A 25,162-nucleotide genomic window follows, 5' to 3' on the forward strand; every position below is an offset into this window, starting at 1 on the left:
CCTTTGAAATGAGATAAGACAGCCTCATTTACACACAGAGCTGTGTACAGATCAGATGAGACCATGCAAGTGAAGGGCTTGGCACTGCAGGGGTTCTGGGGCTCAAAGAGGCTTCAGATGCTTCACAACTGACTTTTTGGTTCAACCAAACAGGAAACTGAGGTCTAGAGAGGGGAGGTGACAGAGAACTGGAGATCTTCGCATCCCAGTGCGTGCCCCCTTAGACCAGGGATCCCTCCCAGGCGAAAGAACCAAGTCTCCATCCTCCCAAAGGACGGCTGCAGTCCCCACACTGAAAATCAAGGTGGCTGAGCCTACACACGCACGCGCACACTCACACATGCACACGCATGCACACACACGCACGCGTGAGCAGGGGCACCCCTGCAGCATCCCACTGACTTCATATCCACAGAGGCCTGGGCTGTGGTGGCACCTCCGGAGGGAGACGTTGAGTGACTACAGGAACAACAGCTGAGGCACAGAGTAGCTCATCCCAGCCAGAGACCCGCCCAGAGCCAGAGGGCATTTCCCAGGGACGGAATCCTCCCGTGGCCGTTCTGTCCCTCCTCCTGCCTCCTCCAGGCAGGGCTTTCTCTGGCTCAACCCCCTCATAGATCTGAGCCTGCAGAAGGCCCTGCCGTGAGTGGAGGGTCCAGCTTTCGCCCCCAGTTCCAGGCCCTTTGCCCCCTGTTAACCCTGAAGTCATTCTGTAATTCTTCCTGCTCCTGTCTCCCCTAAGCTTCCCTTCATCCTGTCTGCTCCCTCAGCTAATGCAGTAGATGGTCTCAGAAGGTGCCCCGTAGCTCTGACTCAGGAGCAGAGGAGCTGAGAAGCTGTTAACCCCGTAACCATGACCTCAGCTGTCCCTATTCCCGAGCACATCACTCCCCATGGACCCACTGAGGGAGGACTGGGGGCCGGTCACCCCTGAGGCCTCACTCTCAACTACCTCTGTTAGCCTTAGAGCACCTGGCCCCACCTGAAAGACTTGTGCAGAGGGAGAGGAACAAAGGTGAGGAGCAGGCAGCACAGAGGGTTCCAGCATCCCTGCCACGTCCCCAGGCTCCACAGAACCACAGGTGTCTCCTCAACAGACTGCTGCCTCTTGTACAGCAAGCTCAGCACAGAGGTGAAGACCTAGCCAGGCCCTCCCAGGGGCCAGAGGCTGAAACATCCTCATGACAGCTGTGCCATCTCTGCGCAGTATCCAAGTCTGATCCTTGTAGACCCCAGCTTCCTGGGCCTGTCCTGGTCAACGCGACACTGCACTCAGGCTTTGTCCTAGCCCCTCCAACATCCTCCAGAACTATTGGAGTCCATTTCTGACCAAGGCCTTCACCCCCTTCCCTCTGCCCCTTGGCTGTTGCTGCCATGCCACTGTTAACCAGGTGTCATTTGTCTTCTTTCTCCCTCATCCCTGTCTTCTCCTTCCTGTTTACCATAAGTTGAGGCCACTACCTCCAGGAAGCCCTCCCAAATGAAGTCTGTCCATGTCTAGCTTGTGTTTCTCTTGGTGACCAGGGAATTCCAACCACCAAAATATAATGTCATCTTTAGTGGAACTAACAAATAGCTTTAAAAAAAAATGGCTTAAGACTCCTTGCAGAGAACCAAAGGAGATGAGAGGCAAGAACCTTAAAGATACCTGACCTAACTTCACCCATTCCCAGAAGACACCGGGACTCCCCATTCACGCCCTGCCTCCCAGCGCCATCATGACGCAGCCCTTGAGATGCGGAAGCTGAACGGCCCAATCCCGTGTGTGGCGACTGGACGGCAGGGCTGCACCTACAGCAAACTGGCTACACGGAAGCTTGTGGCTCCTCGGGTTCTCAGACTTCTTGGCCCTGCTAGGCCCACCTCACCACCTCGTCACCCCAGAGGGGCGATCTCAGCCCTGGCCCCCAGTGCCCCCGCGGGCGGGGCGGTGGCAGGGGCTAAAGGCTGGCTGGATGCACCGCCTTGGATGACACAGCCCAAGTGTTCCCGTGGGATGCAGGAGCCCTGTCTGGCTCCAGCCCGAAGTAGGTCAGATTTCAGATAAGTGGGTGGTTTTCCTGTAAGTGCAGAAACCCTCTTCTGTACTTAATGAGAAACAGACTCGTTGACTTACCCAGCACACAGGACCAGAAGATGGAGAGAGTCCCGCCTCTGCTCCTCCTTCCCATCCCCAAGTCCCCACACCACACACTTCTTCAAACTGTCCCTCTGGCCTTAACCTTCCTCTCTGTCACCAGGACTGTCAAACCCTAACTGCTCCCAGTGTTTCTCTGCTCAGGAACCTGAAACAACTGGAGTCAAGCACCTCCGTCCAGTCAATACTCCTCCGCCCGGCACCAAGGCCTTTCTTATTGCAGGGTTTCCTCAGCACTCCCTGCAGGAAGCCACTGCGGCAAAGCGCTACTGGAGTCCCAATACCCCCAGTGACACGTCTCAGCAGTGGCCTGCAGTAGGATTTGCAGTTTGTGACCACTCAGTGTATCTTCCATCCCTGCTCGAACCTTGTCGAGGGAGGAATCATGCCACAATCTTATTGTTTCTGGACACCACAGTCCCCTACAGCTAACTGGAGTCCACAGACCCTGCCACCCTCCTCCCCCACCATCTTTCCCCAGCAAAAAGCAGGAATCCAGAAGTCTCTCAGGAGATCTGTCTAGCCCCCAAGCTCTATGCAAAGCTTCCAAACCAGTCCAGGGCAATAGGGATTGGTGCTAACTTTAATCCTCTTTAGGGGCAGGTATTTCACTTACTTTCCTCCTGTTGAACTAGATTTTATGTCTAACAACTGTGGTAAGTTTATCACAGAAACCTGACTTCCCCCAGTAGTCAAAGATACCTGAGATCAGAAATACTGTCCGTATTTGGGGTCACAAGCCCCCTCCCCATATACAAATTTGTACATAAAATTCTTAGGGTCTTCAATGGCCAGGAACCCAGTTTAGAAGGTGCGTGCAGAGAAAAATGCAAAGCAGTCATGGAGGCAGGTGCTGATCGTGTGGAGGGCACTTTACACTGGGAACAGTGGAGATCCAAGGACAGGATAACGAATGAGACGGCCCAGCACGGGAACAGGAGACCACACCGAAAAGGAGGACAGGGGTCAGGGCAGCCAGCTCTGTCAGACCGAATGTTTATTTCAACAGACATCCCTGGTTTAAAAAAAAAGGGTGTAAGGAGGGGTTCGACATTTCATCACACCCAGTGGGGAGCAAGACTCCGGTCCAAGAACTCAGAGCCCCTTCTGAGGCATCATCACGCGAGTCTCTGCTAGCTCCAAGACAGAAAGGAGCCGAATTTTCTAACTTTTGTTAGGAAAAATCTATCAAATATGTTCATTCTCGCAGAGACGAGGGCTGGGACCCCAGAGGTGAAGCTGGGGGCTGGGCCGGCTGGGCTGCAGGCGATCCCGGGAGTGACCAAGTCAGAGGCCTAGAATCCGTATTTGGCTTGGGTCTGCCGGCGGCTCAGCCTGTTCTCCGACCAGGCATTCTTCAGTTCCAGCTCCCGCTCCTTCGCCTATGCCAAGGAAGAAGGGTGGGCATGAAGTCAGACTTCCTCTTGCCTCTGTGAGCTTCCCAATTAAAAATTTTTCTCCCATCACAACAGTTATAAGAATACAGCAAGTCCCTTGAAGACCTGATTTTCTCTTACTCAAACAGAAGCATAAGACCTTGAGAAAGCAAAATGAAATCACCTCTTTGGGGAGCTAACAGAGTTTAAGCAGAATCAAGACTCAAGAATCCTTATCTTTCCATCTGCTAGAATTAAACCTGAAACACTCAAACAGAAAATGGACAAGAACCAGAATTTGACATCTGCAAGGAGGACGAATCAACTGCCCTGGACACGTGACCAGCCAAGTGGGAGAGGGCAGCCTCAAAGATTTGGACAGGTCAAAACGGGACTCCAGCCAACCGTAATTTAGCCTCGAGATGCAGTTTTGCTGTTGTTCTGGATAAAGTGCATGTGGTACCCTAGAAATTCGCACCACTTTAAAGTACAAACTGAAGCTTCAAAAAACTGGAATGTACTAGAATTACAACTTCGTCCTCTGACCTCGAGCACTCCTGGCTCCATATTGCTTTCTGAGAAGGTACAAGCACCACCCTCACCAGGGGTCCCTCAACCTCACCTGCACAAGGTTATCTGAGGGCCTGCTTTTTCCCCTGGAATAAGGGGGAAGGGGCTGAGAGTTTGGGTTTGAAAAAAGACACCACCCTCAAATTTTTTCCCTATAAGTAACAAGATAGGGGAAGGTACAAGGGAGCTCCTGAAAAGGAAGGTGGAAATCTGACAAGAACAACGCAAGCACAACTTGCCACGGAAACCGCCAAGCAGCCAGCATGTACTCTCCCAGGGAAAGGCCGGGAAAGGGTCTGACTCCTGGCTGTATCTTTGCCACCATCTAGTACAGCAGGTCTCAAAAAGATGTTTAATGATTAAATGAATATTTGAAAGCTGCCAGGTCCTATCAAATAAATACTGGGACATGTTCTAGTTCCAAAACACATTTTGGGGTCATCTGTAACTATGAACTATTTGTGTCGGTATTTCCTGCCAGATAAGTGGAGAAGACAAAACCAACCTTCTCATCGGTTGGATGTTTTGCTAAAAGCTGCTGAACCAATTTTTTCTTTTAATAGTTTTTTAAATTACTAAATAAACTTGCTATTTAAAAGAACCCTACGATAAACCATTTCACTTCGCTCCCCTTTTATATTTGTGTTTCGGGTATGTGAATTTTCACTTACAGACTTGACTCCAAGCATCTGTACTTGAGTCTCTCTAAAGTGAGCCTGACGCAGCGTATGTTGACTCTGAAGGACACACACACCCCCTAGTGGTCACATGGAGAACCAGGGCGGGCGCTGCGGAAAGCTGGTGCCTGGTTCAGGGCTTCCAGCCCAGATCTCAGCCTTCAAATTCCCAGGTTTACAGGATCCTGCCTGGCAGGCTAGGGACCCTCAGCCCCCTCACCTGATGAATCAGATACGTGATCTGGTGTTTTCGTCGCTGCTGACCTGTTGGCTGCTCACCTTTCTTCTGCAAGGGAAGAAAACATGATCATTAAACCACAGGAAGAAGAGCAGAAGCTTCCGTACATCCCAGCGGTGCAAGGTTGGGGACTGAGAAACCAACTACACAGCACAAATCCCAGAGGAGAAAATCAGCTTGGAGCTGTTTCTATGTCTATATACTTACAAAGCAATTATTTTTATTAAAGCCATTATGCAATAACCCAAGGCAGAGTACTTGCCTGAAATAGCCTGCTAGTATATCCCCATTAGACTGGAAATACTTTGAGGTCAGGACTGGGTCTTCTATTTCTTTAGTAACCCCATCCCACTGCCGGTACCACGCACAGGCTCTGCCCACAGTGGCAACTTGATACCAGTTTTAGTGCCTACAGTCAGTCTAAAACAGCTTAAGTGCCAGGGCACAGGCAACCTCCCTCCTTCCCAACCCTCTCAACCTCTCTGCCCATCTCCCCTTTGGGCCCTCTCCATCTCTGTCCCCTTCTCCCCAGTCAGCCCAGATGTCTAGCCATCTCTTACCTACTGCTTACCAAGTTCGTTCTCATTAATTACCTTTAGCTGAAACCCCACCTCCCCCATTCTAGTAAATGCTAACAGCTTCCCTGGAATTAAAATTTCCACCATCACCCCACCTCTCCCCAGTCTTCCAGCCTCCAACCGTAACTGCCTGAACCCCTCACCAAACTCTGATGCAAATGATTTACTGTCAAAGTCTATATTAGTCTGGGCTTTCATTCTGTGGTTTTTCTGTCCCCTGCCAGTGTTGTCTCAGACTAGAAGCTTCCTAATCAGCCCCGCCCAACTCCCAAAACTCCTCTCTGGAGGCTCCTCGGCACTTATGTAGTCAATTTGCACTGTAATCATTTACACTCAAGTGTCCTTACATCTTTTTTTCCCAACTATATAGTAAACTCCTCAAAGATACAGGACTGTATCTTTCTGTTCTTTTTAAAGGTCTAGCTCAGTATAAAGAGATGGGAGAAAGAGAACTTGGACCTGGGAAAATACTAAACTCCAATTCCTTGCTGCTGTTTAACACCATTTCATGTGACAGTTAGAGATGACACACATGAACCATCCAGCCCCATTCCCAGCACAGGGTGGGCACTGACACTGGTCAGTACAGTAGCTGTTACTAGGTGATGGGTGCTTCTCGACCCACGTTAGTATGGCATGCTCTCCTAAGTGGTTTTTCCAGTAAACAGTGATGGATCTATGCTGCTCTAACCACAATCCTTTGCTCTGTCCTGAATGACCGCCAGCATTCAGTTAAAACAAACGGCTGGGGCCCAGATGGCCATCTGTGGCCACAGAACAAAGCAAGGGAAACGGGGAGGAGAAGGGAGTTTGATGCCCGACCTTGGCCTTGCAGGTGCTGGGCTCGGATCCAGGGCTTCCCCACATTTCCCACCCCTGTGGCAGGCTCATAAATGTCCAGATTTGCTGTACTCAGCTACCAGGCCAAGAGATGTTCATCATACTGACTGAAGAAAACTAGCAGAGAAGCCAGCAGTGTGGTGTGGGAAATGTGAAGAATAAAGCATTTGAAAACCGCAGCTGGCTACGATAAAATATGGAAAGAAAGGAGAGAGGGAAGAGTTGCACATTCAGAATCTAGGACCCCAGGTTTTCTGAGGTGCTGATGTGAAGAGCTCAAAGGTGTGCTGGGCCTTGTCCCAGCTTAACAGGATGCAGACGGGGTATGACTGTGGGCAAAGGGTAGAGCAGCTGTGGGTTCTGTCCAACCAGGGACAGAGCCACAACAAATCAGAGATCTTCCTAACTGCAAGATGGGAAACTGCGCCAACCATTCAGTCTCGGCAACCAGACCCCACCATCCAAATGGAGAGCAAAGGGCCACAGAGTTCTGGCAGAAGCTGTACCCGTGAGGCTTGGCGCAGACTCCAGCACCACAGGCAGCAGGTGTTAGGATGGTAACAATGGGCGGTGGGGTCAGAATGGGGAGTAGGACCAGATTTTGCTTTGTGGCCTCCCAAGACGGCCACCCAGCTGACCTTTCCCACTTACTTTGCTGAATGACTTCATGGTCTTCTCTTCTGTCAGTGACTTGGTCATCCACTGCTGGGCCCCACTGAGCTGGTCATCACCTTTGATCTCCACAAAGTTGATCTCCTCCCTCCCTCGGTTCCTCTTGCCCTGCAGCCGCTTAAACTGGAAAGGGAAAAAAAATGCAGGCGTGGGGCAGCTGGTGGGGGATCAGGAGACGTCACCAAGAATCCGGAGCTTATGGATTGGTTCCGTGACTCCCCTACTCCACTGCACCCTCAGCTCCCCTCTGCGCAATACATCCTTTCACCCTGTCACCTACCAAGCTCTCCTGATGCCAGAGGGAAAGCTCCTGCTCACAAGTTCTCCCAGACGCAGGGAACAGGTCAAGAGGTAATCCCAGACATGAGTGAGTGCAGAGTCAGTGGGAGAGATTTGCGCTCAAATTATGTATAAAGTGTATCTTCCTAAAAGGACTACATACAGTGTTCTTTTTTTAATAGTGCTTTCACTCTAGGATTATTGTGAGATTCAAAGGAGATAATGGAAAAGCTTGCCTGTAGCTAATATTATGCCTAGTGTTCATTAGTACCTAATAAACCTTTTTAAACAGAATCCTTTAGGATTAATCCTGTCATTATGATAGCTTTGAAGCTGAAGGTTTTCTGGCTAGATTCATGAATTCATTTATCCAGTGTTGGGAGAATGCTGTGTCAAAGATCTATATTTGACAGAACCTGAAATATCCAATTCCTGTCTTCAAGAACATTATCATTCACTTAGGGAAACAAAATACACACACGACTAAAATACTGTGTAAGACATGAGATGACTTTATTTGACACTTCTTTCTATAGCTATATCTTTAAGTATATCTCCCCAAAATTAGTTTATCTGATCAGCTTTATGCAAGTACTTAGGTTATTTTTTGACCAAACATGGGTTACTCTAGTCACTTAGTATCAGAATTGACTCGCCAGTCCACTAGCTTATACATTAGTTCTCCACTGCAACAACCTTCCAATAATCCCCCTTTTTTTGTCAAATTAAGAATCCAGGGTAAAAAAAAAAACTAGATTTCTCCTCTAAAAATCAGTTCTTTTACATGTCTGTTCCTTCTCATTGGTTTGATATCACCAAATCAGCAGACCCCACACCACAGCGGACATCAGAGAGGAAGAATGTGGAGCTGGCTAGGGAGGGAGCCTCACAAAAAAAGGCCTGGCAAAATTTTCTAGTGACCACTACTCACAAAAAATGCAGATCACACCACAAGTCATTCAGAGATGTGCCTGGAAGGGAATGTGGGTGAAGGGGAACCAAATTAAAAAACACTCAGAAACTCCGGTTAGACCCAGGTCCTAGTCTGAGCACTACTGAGGTGTCCCAGGATCACTCTACCCACAAGAAACTGACTGTTGCCACGGGACAAGTTCTCTGTTCCTCCTAGGCTTAGGATAACAAAGGCCCACCTAACAGCAGAGTTATCCACAGGCGTTAAGTGTGCAAAGGGATGGACCCCTTTCTATGAAAAGATGAACCGGGAACTTTTTAAATAAAAACCTGCACGCAAAGAGGTAGCACCCTGTATTCCTCCAACCTCCTCCTAATACAGGCTGTGGCCTGCCTACCAATGGAACAATACTTTATATCCTAAACGTGGCTTCATGGCCCCAAGACATGGGGCTTTCTTCCCCCATTGCGCTGAGGTTGGCCAGCTCAGTAGCAAGGGATCCAGTTATGTGAAATGTAAGGGTTATTTTCTGTGGCTGCTGTTTCCTTCCAAAATCCACTCTCCCCTTCTCCGTTAATGTGAATGAACCCGACATTTTCACTAGGCATATCCCCACCCAACTAAGACTACATTTCCTAGGCCCCCTGCACCTAGGTATGGCCACATGATCAGATTCTAGTCAATGAGATAGAAGTGGAAGTGGTCTTAGGAACTTTCAGGTGGTCTCCAGAAAGGGGAGAGAGAATGTCCCTCTTCTGTCCTTCTCCACCCTGCTGCACATGGGTGGCCGGATGCAGACTGTCGGCTGTAGTCTTAGCTGCTGTCACTAACCAACAGAATAAAGGCCACACCAAGGGATGGCAAAGCAAAGCTCAGAAGGGCAGTGGGTCTGTGACAACTGTGTGGAGCTGCCACACCACACCAGCCCGGCCTGCCTACCTCTAGCCTTTTTGATGAGGGAAAATATTAATTTCTCTTGTATAAGCCACTATTATTTGGAGTTTCTCAGTCAATATGCTGCCATGCCTAATCCCAACTGAATATAGTTTAAAAACATAATTTCCTTTAGCTTCAGATTTGAAACCTGATGTCCATGGGTCCAACACAATCACTGCTGCTTTGTTAACTTACTGCTTCGTCATCGATGAAGGAGGCGTCTGGGGCAATCTCCTGCGGGGGCACCAGGGCCGGGTCCTGTGCAGGATAGTAGCCACCACTGTAATAATCCTGCAGCCAAGAGGGGAAAAAACACACCCACTGAGGGCCCAGTGGAGAGCGGGCAGGTCTGCCCAGGAACAGAGAAAACCCTCCTCAGAAGCAGTGGTGACGCCCTCACAAGAGACCCCTCAAATGAGCCAGGTAAAGGCACAGATCCCGAGGACCTACCCTGTTACTCAAGCACCGCCTCTGCGGCTTACTGATGGATATTTTTTAGGGAGGGGTGGCAAACAAAAACGTTCACTCCTGCTTCAATTTACGCCCCGCTCCCTGCGCTGCTCCCCAGGGTGATTCCCACCCCTTACCTCGACCAGCCCTCAGCCCTGCTCCTCCCGCTCGTGAGACCCCAGTAAGCTCTGACGTAAGCAAGTGAGAGGAGACGTGAGGGCATGCCACCCCTGCTTCTCACCCCATTCAGGGCCTCTGAACACAGGAGGCTGCCTATAACGGGGGGTGGGGGGGGGTGGCCGAACTCAGATACAAATCGCCGTAAGGGTGATATGGAATTTACAAAGCTGGCAATAAACCAGGTTTGTATGACCAGATTTTCAGTTCAGGAATCTGGTAATTCCCCTTGGAGGTAAGCTGTCCAGATACTGCCGTGGACCCAAAAAAAGATGGATAAAGGCAGGGACAAGGGCCCTGAGGACACCCTGCCAGGCAGCCACAGGTCTGAGAAACCGTTTCCACCCTGCCTACACTTTTTCCCTATTCTTGCACCCTTGCTGAAACTCAAAAAAATGCCCCTCTAAGAACTTTGGTTTTATAGAGAGCTAAACAGAAAATAAGCTTTAATATTGACTAAATAAAACACATAAAAGCTCAGAGAGATTAGAGCATGTTTCTCTGTAGAAGTATTTATAATAAAATACATTTAAATTGCAGGGTCCCCTAGTATACTGAACCGCTTTAATTTGCATAGACCGCCACAATGGTGTTTGTGACTAGATACTGAATTACAATTTGTTATTCATTTGTTGTATGTAAATCAGTGGTTTCTTAGATTTAAAAAGCCTTTCTTTTTTTTTTTTTACTACAGAATTCTTATTTTCCTCCTCCTTCTAGCAACGTTGAGGGGAGAGAATACTGCCCCTGATCTGCCTACAGGACACAACAGGGTTTAACAGCAAATATGTAGGAAATACAATTGTTTTCAAAGTCTTTGATGAGAAGAGGGTCTCCCCAAAGCCCACCCACCATGGGCCCCTATCCATGCCCAGACTGAAGATAAGATTAAGAATGACCATTCGGAGAATCACAGTGGTTGAAGGGGACTTAAGTCTTCCAAGATCCCAGCCTGTGAGGGAAAATGTCTACGGCTGCCCCCAACAGGACCAGCCAGCTGCCGCTGCTCAGCCACCACTGCAGGGTCCCTGAGCCCCTGCGAGCCCTCTCCACCCAGGCGAGGCTCTGACTGCCTCAGACGCCTTCCTATACCTACTTACACGGGCAGCCTACCTCCCACTCTCCGAGGGCACACAGAACGAAGCTAAATAACGCTTCCAAATAACAATTCGATGAGAAGTTATCGTAACCGTTTACTGAGCATTTACCATGTTCCAGGAACTGTGTAAGCTGCTAATTCTCCTAGCAACCCTATGAGGTTGCCATTATGGGTCCTGTTCTGTTGCTGAGGAATCTTGAGACTCAGAGAGGCAGCTAAGGAATTTGCCCAGGCTCAACAGGGCTTGGGATTCGAACCCCAAACAACCCTCAGAGCCCATTCTTGATCACAGCCCCAACTGTGGTCCCCTAGCTTCCCCTCTCCAGGGACTTGCCCCAGTCCTTCTGTTCTCACGACTCACTGGAAGCCCCCCACCATTCTCCTTAATCCTTCTGCATTCAATTCAGAGACTCTCCCTTCCTCGTCTCCCTCCCTCCGGTCCCCATCTCCAGAACCTTCAGGGACTGACTGCCACCTAGAGGTCCACACCATAGCTCACTGCTCACCATCCACCTCTGGGAGGCTATCTTGAATCCCTCTTCCACTTTCTCCCTACACCTCCCACCAGCTGCTACAGTAAGATTTTGTTTTCAGAATAAAGGTGTCGATTATGTGGTTCTACCCGTGAGACTTCAAGACTTAGGCAACTTTAGACCAATATGGTTCAGAATAAAAGTTGTGTGCCTTCAGGCCTGATATGTCTCAGAAAATCAAGACGTTAGAAGATTCATAAATTCAGCCAAAGAGACTCCACCGAGGTCATGTCATGGGCTCAAAGCTCTCCCCGACCACCAAGCTCCAACATTCCTTGGCCTGCCCTCCAGGCCTCCTACCCACCTGATAATAAGCACCAGCGGCATTAGCGTCGCCATATGTGGAAAACTGACTGTAGCTATAGTCATCCCCAGGCTTAGGCATCCAAGGGGCCCCACTCGAGCCTGCTGCCATCTTGAATTCAAGGGGGGCATTGGCTGCTTCGTCCTGGAAGGCGGGCTCGGGTTCCGTGCCTGGAGGCAGCTCTTCCGGGAGGGTGGGGATGGGGTACGGGTATGGCTCAACTCCAGGAGGCTCAGCCTTGTCAGGGAGGGAGAAAAAGTTCTCGGGGGCCACTTCCTCGTCGCTGTCATCCTCCTCCTGTGTGATCTGCTTCGTCACCTGCAGGGCAGCACTCTTGGCCGCAGCCTTGATGGCGGAGGGCGACGGAGTGGTGGTTGTGGCGCCCACAACAGGAGCCAGAGGGGAGGGCTTGGTCTTCGAGGCCCGTCTGGAGGGCCTAGTGTCAGAGGAGCCGTCCGAGGCTTTCCGGGAGAAGGCATGGGGCAGGAGCAACCTGTTAGTCTCTTTCACAGTCAGGTTTTTAGGTTGGGGAAGCAAGGCAGACAAACCAGTCCCCTCGCCAGATCCCTGGTGAGCCCGGGTTTGGGGAAGGGGGGAAGGAAGATGACAAGTGAGATGACATGTACCACTGACAGCAAGAACAAGAATTACAGACCTGCGCCCTCGCGTCTGGCCTTAGCAGCCCTTATTTCCTTCTTCCCTCTGCCCACTCAGGCCGCCCAATCTGGGCTTGACTCCTCCCACCTCAGGCCCTTCTTCTGGCAGCTCTTCCCAAGGGAAGGTGTCACCCCTCCATTCCTTGGATCCGTCCCAACTCAGCTCCACTACCCTCTGCCACAGAGTCTCCCATGACTCTGTTTTTGGTAAATAAAATGCTCTGAATCTCACATCATCCTACTCCCTAAAAGGCCCGAGGCTCTACCCGCTGCTCCCTTGAACACTCTCCATGTCCTGAAGGTTCCTCTTAATATGCGAACTCTCCCCTTCCTTTGGATTGCTACTCAAAGTCAAAATCAAGGCTCTACCAAGAGAGACATTCATACCTATTGCCCAAAGTCCTCTCCCGTCCCCAAGGAAAGCCCTTCAGAAGTTGCATATTCAGCTTGTTTGAGCCAGGGTCAAGCATTTAACTTACCAATTTGTAAGCTAATGGGCTCAGCCCATTCGGAGTTCCTATCACTCATAAGGGTCTCTCCGATTCTGCTTTCTATATGTTACAGGGCCAGCTTGCCTAACTACAGGGCCAAGGGAAGAGCCAGTTTGAAAAAGGAGAATGGAATGAGGTCACTGTGACACTATCCCGGAGGAGCAGTGTATTTAGCTCTCTCAGCCAAGAAACGCCCAGAACAAGTGAAATAAGACTTCTGGGTCCAGCAGGCCAGGCAGAACTTTTCCTGGAAGATGGGCTCCTCTCCCTCCTGTCTGTGTCCACGGACTACGTCTTCCAGCCCGGCAGACCCCAGAGTCAGGTTCAGAGGAGGCGGGCTGACAGGCACACACACATGGGTGGAGCACACCCGCAAGCTGCCTCTGAAGTGTTCGACCTCTCAGATGACATCTGGGATCAGGGCCACGGCCCTCTGTAGTGTGGGTCCCCCTCTGCCTTAACAGCTCAGTTTCTCTGGCCACTCGTCTCTTCCTACCATCTGGAAAACTGCTTTCCTCCTGAGCCAGTGTCCTCCTCTCATTTCAGCGGCCAGCCCGCCTTCTCCAGCAAGCCCTTCTGATGCCAGGACAGCAGCTGGCCCCGTCGGTGCACAGCACGCCAGCTGCTCTGTGACTCCTCCTTCGTGACCCACTATAAATACGGCCACAACACCACTCTCACCAGTCATCTTTCCAACTTCCCCATGACTGTCCTTCTGAGACCTCCCAGCGGTGTAATAACACTTTAACATCCAGGGAAGGGGCAGCTTTGGAGCCGTATACCTGACCCAAAAGACAGTGACCTTCGTGTTTGCTGATCCTGAGACATATGATCAACATCCAAAGCTCAGAGCAGAAGAGGAAGAAACTCCTGGGAGCCAGAATAAAGGCACTGGGACAAGGGGAAACAGCACACAGCAAAGATGTCACCTCCTGGCTCCGTCTGGTTGAGGACTTCTGGTCCTGATCACGGAGCAGCAGCCAAAGGCAGCAGGTAAGACTTGGACTCCACGGTCAGGCTGCCGGAGTCTGAAGCCCAGCTCTGTCCCCACCAGTTGTCTGACCTTGGGCACATTCCTTAAACTCTGTTTCCTCATTGGTAAACACTCTGACTTGGGCACTACTCTGAGGATTAAACCAATCAAACACTGCTTAAGCACTCAGAACAATGCCTGGTACTCAGTAGGCGTTATTTAAGTGCTTATTCTTCAGGTTAAAAGTGAGACCAGGAGAAGTAGACAACTTTAAAATACAAAAGTTTCCTCACATCACTTTGACTAATTCATTTATTCTACTTTCCTTAAATAAGCCTTTTACCTGAAACGTAATGAATTCACCTCCCTACCACACCTGTCCTCTAGGAGAGGTAACACCATCTGGCTAAAGCTGAGGAACAGTGAGGGGGAGGCCAGAGAAGCACAGGGTCTGATGACATCACAGAAAACACAACCACACCCCAACCCTGGGTCGTCGGACACCTGCACTCACTATGAGCCTAATTTGGAAACCGCTGGGCATTGTAAATCCTGCATCTCAGGAAGCAATATGGGAAGATAAGAAATGGCTTCTGGTATGTCACAAAGCTTACCTGAAGGACAATTTTCTTCTTTGTGGGTTCATCTTCCTCAGAATCTGACTAAGAGAAAAAGAAATGGAATAAGCCTTCACTGTTTTAGGGCAGTGGAGGAAGCATCCGCACCAGATGGAGTGCGTATCCAGGCCGACGACGGTGGCCACTGTCTGGTCCGCGCGGGCCTCTGCTGAAGGTGTACCGCCCTGGGCCCAGCCAGACAGCAGGGCTCCCTCCCTGCTCTTGACCAGCTTTGGAGGCTGCCCCTGGTCACTCATGCCCCCACCCCAGACCTGCTGCACAGCCTTCTTGGCATCAATTTCTATTCCTTTAAAATAAGGCTATTTCCTCCCATTTGGTCTTTGGTAGAAAGAAAAAGCTATACCCATTCTTATTCCTATAAATCTATCCACTAGAAGATGAATGGGATTTGGCCCACAATCTCACCCAATCTCAGCTTCACTTCCAAAACCACTTATATAGACTACATAACCACAGGGCCGGGGAAGTCCAGTGGGATTAAGTGGTGTGTTAACTACTCTTCTGTGAGGCATTAAAGGTCAAAGCTATTGGAGAAATCCATTGCCTCTCCAAGTATGATCTATCGTCTGCCAGAGAGAGGTGTTTGTGTCTGGGAAGAAGGCAAGCAGACGGTGATGTGAGGATTTGGGGCAGGACAGGAGGCCATCTGTGTCAGCCCTCTGACTCATCAGGACTGCTTCTAACACAAGCTCGCACACTGAAAAATACCTCAAGTTTTAGCTGAATGCCAGTTCCCAAGCAGCTTCAATGATTGGAAAGGTGGAAGGCATATGAATAGTAAGCATTTTACTTTTAAAAAGTAATCCCCAAACCAAGAACCTTCGAAGCTTTCCATTTGTTCTCCAGGCCTTGGTTTGGATCTGTGAATAAAAATGATTAGGCAAGAGTCTAAGATCCTGTTCCTCTCCATGATTCTGCAGGAACTCAAATCCTCTGCCCATCTTTCTCACCTGAGCCACATCTCACAAGTTCCTTTACGGACTTGTCCTTGCAAGGCCCTGCTGGTTGTCAATCCAGAGAGCCTATTCTGTGTGAGACACAGTGCTGGGTACCATTTGGAGATTCCCAACTAGTGCCCCATGGCGGGGTTACAGATATGACGACGTCGATCCACTCCAGGCTTGGAGCAGGAAGGGAGGGCCCTGGCCCACTGGTCTCCAGAGGCGCCCCCTGGGCCATTTACCCGTGTGGGCCCTGAAGATTTTCTATGTGGGCCGTGACATGAAAAGAGTCCCTGCCCTCAAGGAACTTACTAGTCCAGTAAGAAGAACGATAAACACCCACCTAGTAAAGGTGGGAGAAGATAAGGACACCGAGTGTACTTCAAAGAATCCGCCGCGCCTCCCTCCACATGGGCCGCTCAGCGCCTCACTCCGCTCCCCGGACCCTCTCATTGCCCCATCGTCCTCCTGTCGATCCGTGCGCTGTGCTTCCCAGCCAGAACTCCCGAAGCCTTCCTGAGGAACCCCACCTTGCTCCTGTTCACCGGGCCCCCACACTGCACACTTGTCAGCGAGCGCATCATGCTAACGCTGATCCATTTGCGGATGTTTTGTAACCGTTAATGTTTTTCTTGTGTGTGTTCTTGCCTTTACTCTGCCAGCAAAGGCCCCATCTTATAATTCAAGACTGCCTCACAGCAGTCAGTACACAATGATTTTAATTACTAACTGCTGCCAAAAGTGTTTTAAAAAAAACATAAGGGAAAAAGTCTGTCTTGGTACTTAAATGTCCAGCATAAGGCAAAGGGTGGTAAAGGACAACCATCTGTGTGTCAGGCAATTTGCTTACAATTTTTTGTTTTATCCTTATAAAAACATGCCAAGGTAGACATTACTATCTCAGTTTTATGGGCCAAGAAAGTAACGCTCACAGAGGTTAAGTAACGGCTAGAATGCCCTGGAACCGGATCTGAATCAGCTAGGCCCCCATGTTTTGCAGTGACGCTGTGATGAGCTGGCTAAGCCCGTTCACGCTGGAGATGCTCACTGACAGCTCCTGGCAGACCCGCACACAATACAGCCCAGAGAACCCGAGGCACAAAATCAGAAACAGAAGTCTGAGTCTCAGATTTGCCACTTACTGGCCAGGGGCTCCCCAACAAGCCACTTCACCCCCTAGCCTCAGGTGGAAATAATATTGTACATGTCACAGCAATGTTCTGAATACTGCATGAACTGCTACCCGTGAATACATACGTAAATTAAAATTCTAAGCGGAGTTCAAGGATTATTATTTTCTCTGGCCTGCCAAGATTTCAAACTCAAAGAAAAAGCCTTAAGTCCCTAACACCTAAGTATTTCAACCCATTGTCTCTGTTCCAAACTCCCATTGCCTGGGCGATTCCTGACCATCTCCCTGTGTTTTGATCGTGAAGACTTATCTCCTTTCCAGCAGATCACCCAGAACCACTTCATTAAGGGGATACAAGGTTTTTATGATGTTCCCAGGCATATTTAAACTTTATCATCTTAGGTAATAGGTTCAGTGGAAACAATCTGAAAATAAACAAATTTTATTCAAATTTAAGATTTATACATTTATAAAATTGTATAAGCATATTCTTATTTTTCGGATCCTATGACAAACCAAAGCGGCCACTGTGAAATATAGGCGATCTGTCCTCCGGCTGACAGAACTGAAGTCCAAGTCAGCTGGGGGAAGAACATTCAATCTCTCTTTAAATGTCACAGGTTCTTCCCATGATTCTGACAACCTAAGTTTAAAAACACACAGAACACAACAAAAACCAACTGCACAGACACTTTAGGAATACCTCATTATTTCTGGGCATAGAGTACATGTACAGCTACTCACAATAAACCCCTTTCATCTATTGAATGCCATTTAAAATCGTCTCCTGATGGATACTAAATATGAGACTCCCTAAAACATAATACTTAAAATAAGACCCTCAGAAATGTGCTGAGCTCCTAAACCCTTGTTAAGGCATGACTATTTATCTTGGTGGGACAGTGGGGGGACCAGAAATTACTCTTGGCCTCTTAAAGCTGACAAACAAGACTCAGACATTCAATCTACCCAGGGCCACAGAGGAAGTCCAGGGGGATGGAGAAGGTAGAGCAGAATAATGAGAACCACCTCTTGCCCTCGCACTAACGTTAGCCAACTCCGTTCTAGAAGAGGAAGGAAACTGGCTCACTATGAAAAGAGGTTTAGATGCCACTCAAAAGCACTTTTAGTATCGCCACATTATTTACAATAGCCAAGATGTGGAAGCAAATGTCCATTGGTAGATGAATAAAGAAGATGCTGTACACAATGGAATAATTATTCAGCAATAAAAAAAAAAAAGAAATTCTGCTATTTGTGACATGGATGGGCCTAGAGGGTATTATGCTGAGTGAAATAAGACAAGTGAGAGAAAGACAAATACTCTATGATTTTACTTATTTGTGGAATATAAAAAAACAAAATAGCAGTAGACTCAGAGACACTGAGAACTGACAGGTGGTTACCATGGGGGAGGGGCTGGGGACAGTGGGTGGGAAGGGGGAAGGGGATAAAGGGGCACAAAAATGTCAATCACAATATAAACTGGTCACCGGGACGGAAGTGCAGCACGGAGAATATAGCCAATGGTTCTGTACTTCTTTCTATAGCAACTATAGTAAGTATAGTGACTTTAATAACTTTCTATGTTGACAGATACTGCACTAGGCAGGATTTAATCATGTGTGTGAATCACTGTGTTGAATACTTGAAACCAATATAATACTGCATATCAATTATACTTCAATTTTTTTTTAAAGGCTCTTCTAGGCATGTGAGGGCCTGACTGAAAACTAACAGGAAACAGAAGGGAAGTTCAGCAAAGAATTACCCCAATAGTTCACGAAAGGAAATACATTTCGGTTGAGGGTGCCAAAACGCACGGACAGCAGTTAACCAACTGCTAAAAGATGGGCCACAGAACCTCCACTCACGCCTGGGTCAGGAGGAGGGAGATACAGCTGTCCTGGAGCATTGGAAAGAAAACTCAATTCAGTTTCTAAGCACACATCATTTAATTCAGATGCAAGAACATCCTCGTTGGTGAGAAGTAAAGAAGTACATTGGGGCATTTTTCCTTTATCATGGTAGACCATATATAACACAAAATGAGCCATTGTTAAGTGTACAACTCAGGTGCATTAAGTACCTTCACAATGTTGTATAACCATCCCCTCTACTATTTCCACAACTTTTCCATCGCCCCTAACAGAAACTCTGTATGTATTAAACAATAACCCCCCGTTGCCTGCTCCCCACTCTCAGCCCCTGGTAACCTCTATTCTACTTTGTCTCTATGAATTTGCATATTCGAGGTACCTCATGTAAGTGGAGTCATACACTATGTCTCCTTTCGTGTCTTCCTTATTTTACTTAGCATAATGTCTTCAAAGTCCATCCATGTTGTAGCACCTATCAGAACTGCTTTCCTTTTTAAGGCTAAATAATATTCCACTGCGTGTGCGCACACTTCTTCCATCCACCCGTCATCTATGGACTCCTGGGTTGTTGCCTCCTCTTGGCTATTGTGAGTAGCGGTGCTGTAAACAGGGGGATGGTATCTGTTTGAGTCCCTGTTTTTACTTCTTTACACGTGGGGGGTAATCGCTGGATCACAGGGTATTTCTAATTAACTTTTTGAGGAACTGCCGAACTGTTTTCCTCAGGACTCCATTATATGGAGGCTGTAGAGTGAATTCCCGAAGAGTATTAAACACCAGCAAACTGCAGTCGTGAGCAGGGCCTCTGCCATGAGACCCGAGAGAAGGGTAAGGCCAGAGACATGGAGCACCGGGGCTGGGAGAAGCTTGCTGGGCCAGGAAAGACACTCCCAGGTTTTAGAGGTACCAAACTAGTTGTCTCTTAAGAAGAAAATATTGTCTTTCTTCTTGGCCTCACAAGAGCCTGAGCTTCAGCAGTCACCACTGTCCTCTCCGCTCCAGCTGCCAAGAGTGACAAGACACACACACCCCAAGACTGCTGAGCAAGAACGGAAACAGACATTTTCCATTAAGCCAGGCCCAGTGGGATCTGCTAATCTATCAGAGCCTCATTCCCCATGGCAGCCTCCCTCTTATCTTCCCAGGCTCTGTTTCTGACAGGCTCCCTCTCCAAAAAGCAATCACTGGTTGCCAGGGCCAGAAGCCAAGGAGGAAATAAGGGCCCAAGCACAGACGCCCCCCCAAGGCTCCGAAGTCTAATCACTCCAACGCTCCTCTCTGCCATTATCCCGATTAGCTAGATTCGTAACTTCTTTTTACTCTTTTGCCTCAAATACCTTCCACTTACATCTGCCCTTCAGTTTGGATGTCACTTGCTCTCCGGCTTCTGCATCCCCCCAAGTATTGCTTTCACGGCTCTGGCTGCCCCCGGCTCTTCTATCTTTCCGGTGGGCAATATGACAGAACACCACCTCTGGGTTCAACTATGACTTTTTGCTACTCCCAAACTGCGTGATTTTAGGCAAATCACCTCTGCTCTCTAAACCCCCATTTCCTTATCAGTAAACTAGGGATAACACTCAGTTTACAGTCACTGAAATGCCTGGCACAGGGTCCCACACATGTTGGAGCACTCCCTCCCCTTCCATCCAGGGTAACCCAGCTTTATCCACTGCAGTCAATTCCTAATAACGTGGTTAACGGAAATGACCGAAGTCAGTGACATCTCAATTTCACAGGTTCAAATTCTCCGCTGCCTGGGTAAACAATCGAAAAGTAGGGGTGATACCTCATCCTTGTCTGTAACCCTAAAATTCCTACTTGCTTTGGAATGTACATATGACAGAAAACTCTTAGAGCAGATTTGCTCTCCTAATTTTGTCTTCTTGTATCCTAATTTTAGAAGTCTGCATCCTGTAACCCCGTGAAATCAACTGTCAACCAGTGTTTAGATGTAGCTTGAGTCAGAGAAAGAAGATTAAGAAGGGAAAAGGGGAGGACGATCATTCCCATTTCATGGATCATGCCTCATTCCTCACATAGATCAGAAGCTGACTGGCCTGGATTTTGCAGTGCCCCTGGAGAAGGAATTTGGCACCACCCTGTCCCCTGACAACAGCTGACTGATGAGCCGACCCAAATCAAACCAACCATCTCTCTCCCAGAAATCCGGAATTGGGACCAAGTTTATAGTTCAATCTGGGCTGACCACCGAAAGGAAAGAAACAAAAACCAAGAAGGTGTGGGTGGCCATCTTTCACCTGCACCAAAGGTTGAGAAGCAGAGGAAAAGAAGGACTCAAACGTGCAAAGAGAAGCTGTGTGGGAACCCAAAAGATCTCTAATTCCTGATTTCAGGCCCTTTCCAAGGTACCTCGGTATACTTCATGTTTATGCTGCATTACTATGTAAGCTGGCTTGAGCTGGTTTCTGATACCTGCACCCAATTCAATCTAACAAATTCCCAGTCTGCTCTGCCTCCCGTATTTTCCCTAGAGAAATGGCACCACTACCCTCCCAGCCAGAGGCAGGGGGTCAACCCTGAATCCTCACCTTCACTCATGACATCTAATCAATCTCCTAATCTTACCACCTCGACCTCCTTAATAGCCCTGGAGTCTCGGGGACTCTCCAGCCCCCGCTACGCCCTGACCCAGGCTGCCATCATGTCTCACACTGTGTTCCAGCCAGTCCTGCTCCCACTGGGTCTCTTTCCCACTCGGTGCACAATCAGAGGATTTTTGTTCAGCCTTTAAGGGCTCTTCACTACCCCAGAATTGGTACATGCGCCTTAGCAGAGCATTCAAGACTCATCATCATCTGGCCTCAGCCCCTCTGGCTGCATCTCTCATCCCTCCCCATGCCCACCCATGCACTCCCTCACTTCAAGATCCCCAAAAGCTTTTCATTCTCCCTCACCTCTGGGTTTCTGTACATTCTGTTCCCTCTGCCTGAGTTGCCCCTCCCCACCTCACCCCGCTTTCTTTGGCTATCTCCTTCCTACTCATCTGTCTTCTCTCTGTTCAGGCAGCTCCTCCTCCTGGAAGCTTTTCCAACCTCTGGCCTGGGTTAGTACCCACTGGGGGTGCTCCCAGAGCACCAGCTCTCTCACGGTTCTTCCCTGACTTGGCCAAAAATCGGCTCCTTGTTGGTCTCGTCCAACAGACTGTGAGCCCCTTTCGGGCAGAGTCTATCATGTTCACTACTGTAGGTACTTTTGCCTTCAGAGTTTGGTGCTGAAGTAGAAGAAATCATTTACGAAAACCTAACTCGTTTCTTCAAACATGCCCTGAGTGCCTACCGAGTACAAGCCACAGCTTAGAACCAGAAGGGCTTAGAACTGGAGGGGGGCACAACTACTTCAAAGACGAAGGTCACCCTTACTTATCATCTTGAACTCTTAGGCTACCTCTCCCCAGGAATTAGTCCCTCAGAGAACAAAAATTCCAACTTGAACAGAAGAAAAATGGGAAACGGAACTAGCTATGGGCTAAAATTTGGCTTTAATCATCTACCTCATTGCTCACCTCAGGAACTGAGTGAATTATACTCACAAAGGAGAGACAGTCAGGTCCTCAGAGCTTTCTGCCGCTTCAGCCAGACTAAGTGGAAGATTCTACAACCTCTGCCGGCAACTTCTTCTAATGCCACCTCCCCAGACCTAGAAAGGAGCCTTCTCACTGCCACTGCCAAGGGAGGGAGGCTGGCTCAAAGTGCCGTCTTCCCCCATAGGTCACGATTAGGCTAAGACAAAGTTTGGGGAGAAAACTGTGAAGAAGGCAAAGGGAAGGCCAAGGAAATGAACTTACTTTCCTCTGCCTTCTTCAGGGATTTTTCCTTCGATCCAGGTTAAATCAAGGCCAAAGTTTTAGTGGAGCAACAGAAAACTTTTGGATCCTAAACTTAGAAACGACAGACTCAGGGGAAAAAGAGGAGGAAAATGATATGGAAGAATGCTTGGAACAAGATAGTGAAGGCAGATTCTGGGAACCTCCTTCCATGAATGACCCATATTCATTCAAGTTCATTCATTCAGAAAATATTTAGGTAGCACTCAGTATGAGCCAGGTGTTGTTTTAACTACTAGGGATACAGCAGTGAATGAAATAAAGAATAATAAGCCTGCCTTCATGGAGCTTGTATACTAGCAGGAGAGGGGACAATAAAACATAATGTGTTAGACGGTCATGAGTGCTGTGGAGAAAAATACAACTGAAGAGGGCTGGGGAGGAGTGGAAGTTGCAATTTAAATAGGTGGGCTAGAAAGTCTCACTGAGAACATGTCTTTTAAGCCAACGTGAAAGAGGTAAGGGAGAGAACATTAGGATACCCGGAAGCAGCAGTTGAGTGACCAGCAAGTGGAAAGAATGAAAACGGCACTGAGACAGAGGTGGAAGTCAGGGGCAAAAATCAGCTTCTCTCAGAGGGTTACCAAGGTGGGCCAGAGACGGACCCGAACTTTCCAGAAGAAGGAGAAAGGGAAGAATTCTGGGTAACTCTAAAACACTCCCTGTCCCTAGGCTTAATGCCTTCTTTATCCCCGAAGCACTCACTCCAGAAAAGACCTGCCCTTCTGTTTTTCTGCTCCAACACATAGAAAACAACATAAACTTGGCTGCCTCCTCTAGAAATAGTACCCAAGGATCCTAATTCACCAAGGCTTGACAACACCAGATGGTGAATCCGAGGTACCAGACGGGAGTTCAGACAGACCCCGCTCTTTATCTTCACTCTGTCCTTTATCAGGTAAGATCTTATATGGACACCTCTCATCCATAAAAATTAGAATGTTATCTTCCAGAATTGTGCAATAATTGAAGGAAAGGGCCAATACCTGGCAAATGATCTGAACTCAATACTCAATTTTCCCCCTAACTCCCCTCAAAAATAGAATCCAGGATTCCTATCCTTTTCGTTCAGATGCTGATGATTTTAAATTGAGAGGTAAAGGTCAAGGTTAGTCCTGAAAGTTCAGCAAGGGATCAGGAACCTCGTCTCCTGTCATTTCTTCGGCTGCCAGATTTTACGCTTGCTCAAGAAGGGGCGGTGGGGGGAGAGGCGGCCTGAGGTGAAGATGCTACAAAGAGCAGAACTAAGTGTCCCTAGGTCTGAGCCTGTCAGTGTCTGGTGATGGTATGTGGCCCCTCGGCAAGCGAGTCCAGTTTTGAGAAAACCGCACAGATACCCTTTCTCCCCGAAGTTGACAAGCCTCACCTCAATAAATCGCACTGTAGCAGAAATCCAGTGGTCTGGAATAACGGATGCATTTACAGGAAGGAGTCACGGAATCTCCACAAGTCCCTCCTACAGCTGGGCCCATGCCTAAACCCGATGGACAGTCTGGGGGTACCCTCCCAGAATACTCACATCCCCCTTATGCAGCTCCGGCGCCGCAATCTTCACCGGCTCTGTCCTCTTCTTTGGCTTGGGAAGCCCCAGGGGGGGCCCGGCACCGCCGATAGGGGGGGGCAGACTGAGGCCAGGGCCTCGGGGCGAAGGCTGCCCCAATCCCAGCCCCTCCCCAACTCCCGCCGCTTCAGCCGGGCTCACGCCTGGAGGTGGGGGGAATCCTCCCAGGCCGAAGGGCAAAGGGGGAGGCGGCTGGAGCCGGGGGTCTCCGGTGGGTGGGGGCAGCAACAGCGGGGGGGGAAAGGCTTGGGCCAGCATTTGGGGGGGCGGAGGCAGCAAAGCAGGACCCTTAGGTGCGGGGAGAGAAGCGAACAAGCCCCCTAAAGTGGACCCAGATGTAGGGGCCGCTGCCTCCTCCGGCTCCGGCTCGGGCTCAGCCTCATCCGGCTCACTCTCATCGCTGCTGGCGTAAGCAACCAGCGACATGGCGCCTCCCGCCTTCGGGGCGCCCTTGCCGGCAGACAAGGCCTACTTGAGACCGAGGATGCCCGAAGGCCTAGTGGGCCCCGCCACTTGGCGGGGCGGGGAACCGAAAAGCCCGCCTTCTCCGTACTCTGGGGCTAGCCCCGGCAGGAGCCCATAGCCACGGTTGATTTCCACCGAATAAGGTTTCCCTCTTCACTTATGCTCCTAGTCCCGGTAACTACACACAGCTAATGGCCGCCGACTCACTCCGCCTCCTCCGCGCCTCACCAACATAGAAACTACAACTCACAGAGCGCACTTTGCACACAGCGCCATTGTCCTCCGCAGGGACTCGACGCAAGGCACGGTGGGAGTTAGAGTCCGAGAAAGGATTAAGGGACGCGCAGAAAGACTGGGGGAACCCGCCTCTGACCCGAGGACTCCTGGGATGAGTAGTTTCTTTGGTCTCCTGACAATTCCTAAGTGACTACCAATCCCACTGGTCACCGCGACAGCCTCTAAGCCCCATAGGAGAGCATTTCGGTACTTGAAGTTCCCTAGGGTAGCAGCTTGGGCGTTGAGATTTATGGGAGATGTAGTGCTCTTAGAAACTGCACATGATGTCGGGAAAGAGAGGAAGTCTGGGAAGGTGGGGGTTTGGGAAAAATAGTTTAAAGGGAAAGTGATCTGTGAATGAACTGAGGCAAGGTCCTGAGATGGCTGAAACCGGGAGTTGGACTAAAACACCCTGAAAAGAGCCAGGACCAGAGAGACCTGTATGAAATTGGGCAGCGAATCCGAAAGAAGCTAGAATTCAGGCCTAATAATAAACATCTAAGATGAAATAAATGTGACGTAA

At 49.2% G+C, this 25,162-nt stretch overlaps 1 protein-coding gene across 1 annotated transcript; it reads right to left on the bottom strand.

Annotated features, from left to right (window-relative positions):
• Window positions 1-3,116: 3,116 nt before the first annotated feature.
• On the bottom strand, window positions 3,117-24,636 carry PRCC (proline rich mitotic checkpoint control factor). Its single transcript, XM_036922584.2, has 7 exons — window positions 23,857-24,636; window positions 14,514-14,561; window positions 11,780-12,346; window positions 9,412-9,507; window positions 7,068-7,211; window positions 4,981-5,046; window positions 3,117-3,519 (listed from the first exon to the last, which is right to left on the bottom strand). Exons 1-7 carry the CDS (start codon window positions 24,322-24,324, stop codon window positions 3,433-3,435), a joined length of 1,476 nt encoding a protein of 491 aa, XP_036778479.1. The 5' UTR covers window positions 24,325-24,636; the 3' UTR covers window positions 3,117-3,432.
• Window positions 24,637-25,162: the final 526 nt, after the last annotated feature.

The sequence above is a fragment of the Manis pentadactyla genome, chromosome 19 (genome assembly GCF_030020395.1).
Source record: "Manis pentadactyla isolate mManPen7 chromosome 19, mManPen7.hap1, whole genome shotgun sequence".
Classification (NCBI taxonomy): domain Eukaryota; kingdom Metazoa; phylum Chordata; class Mammalia; order Pholidota; family Manidae; genus Manis; species Manis pentadactyla.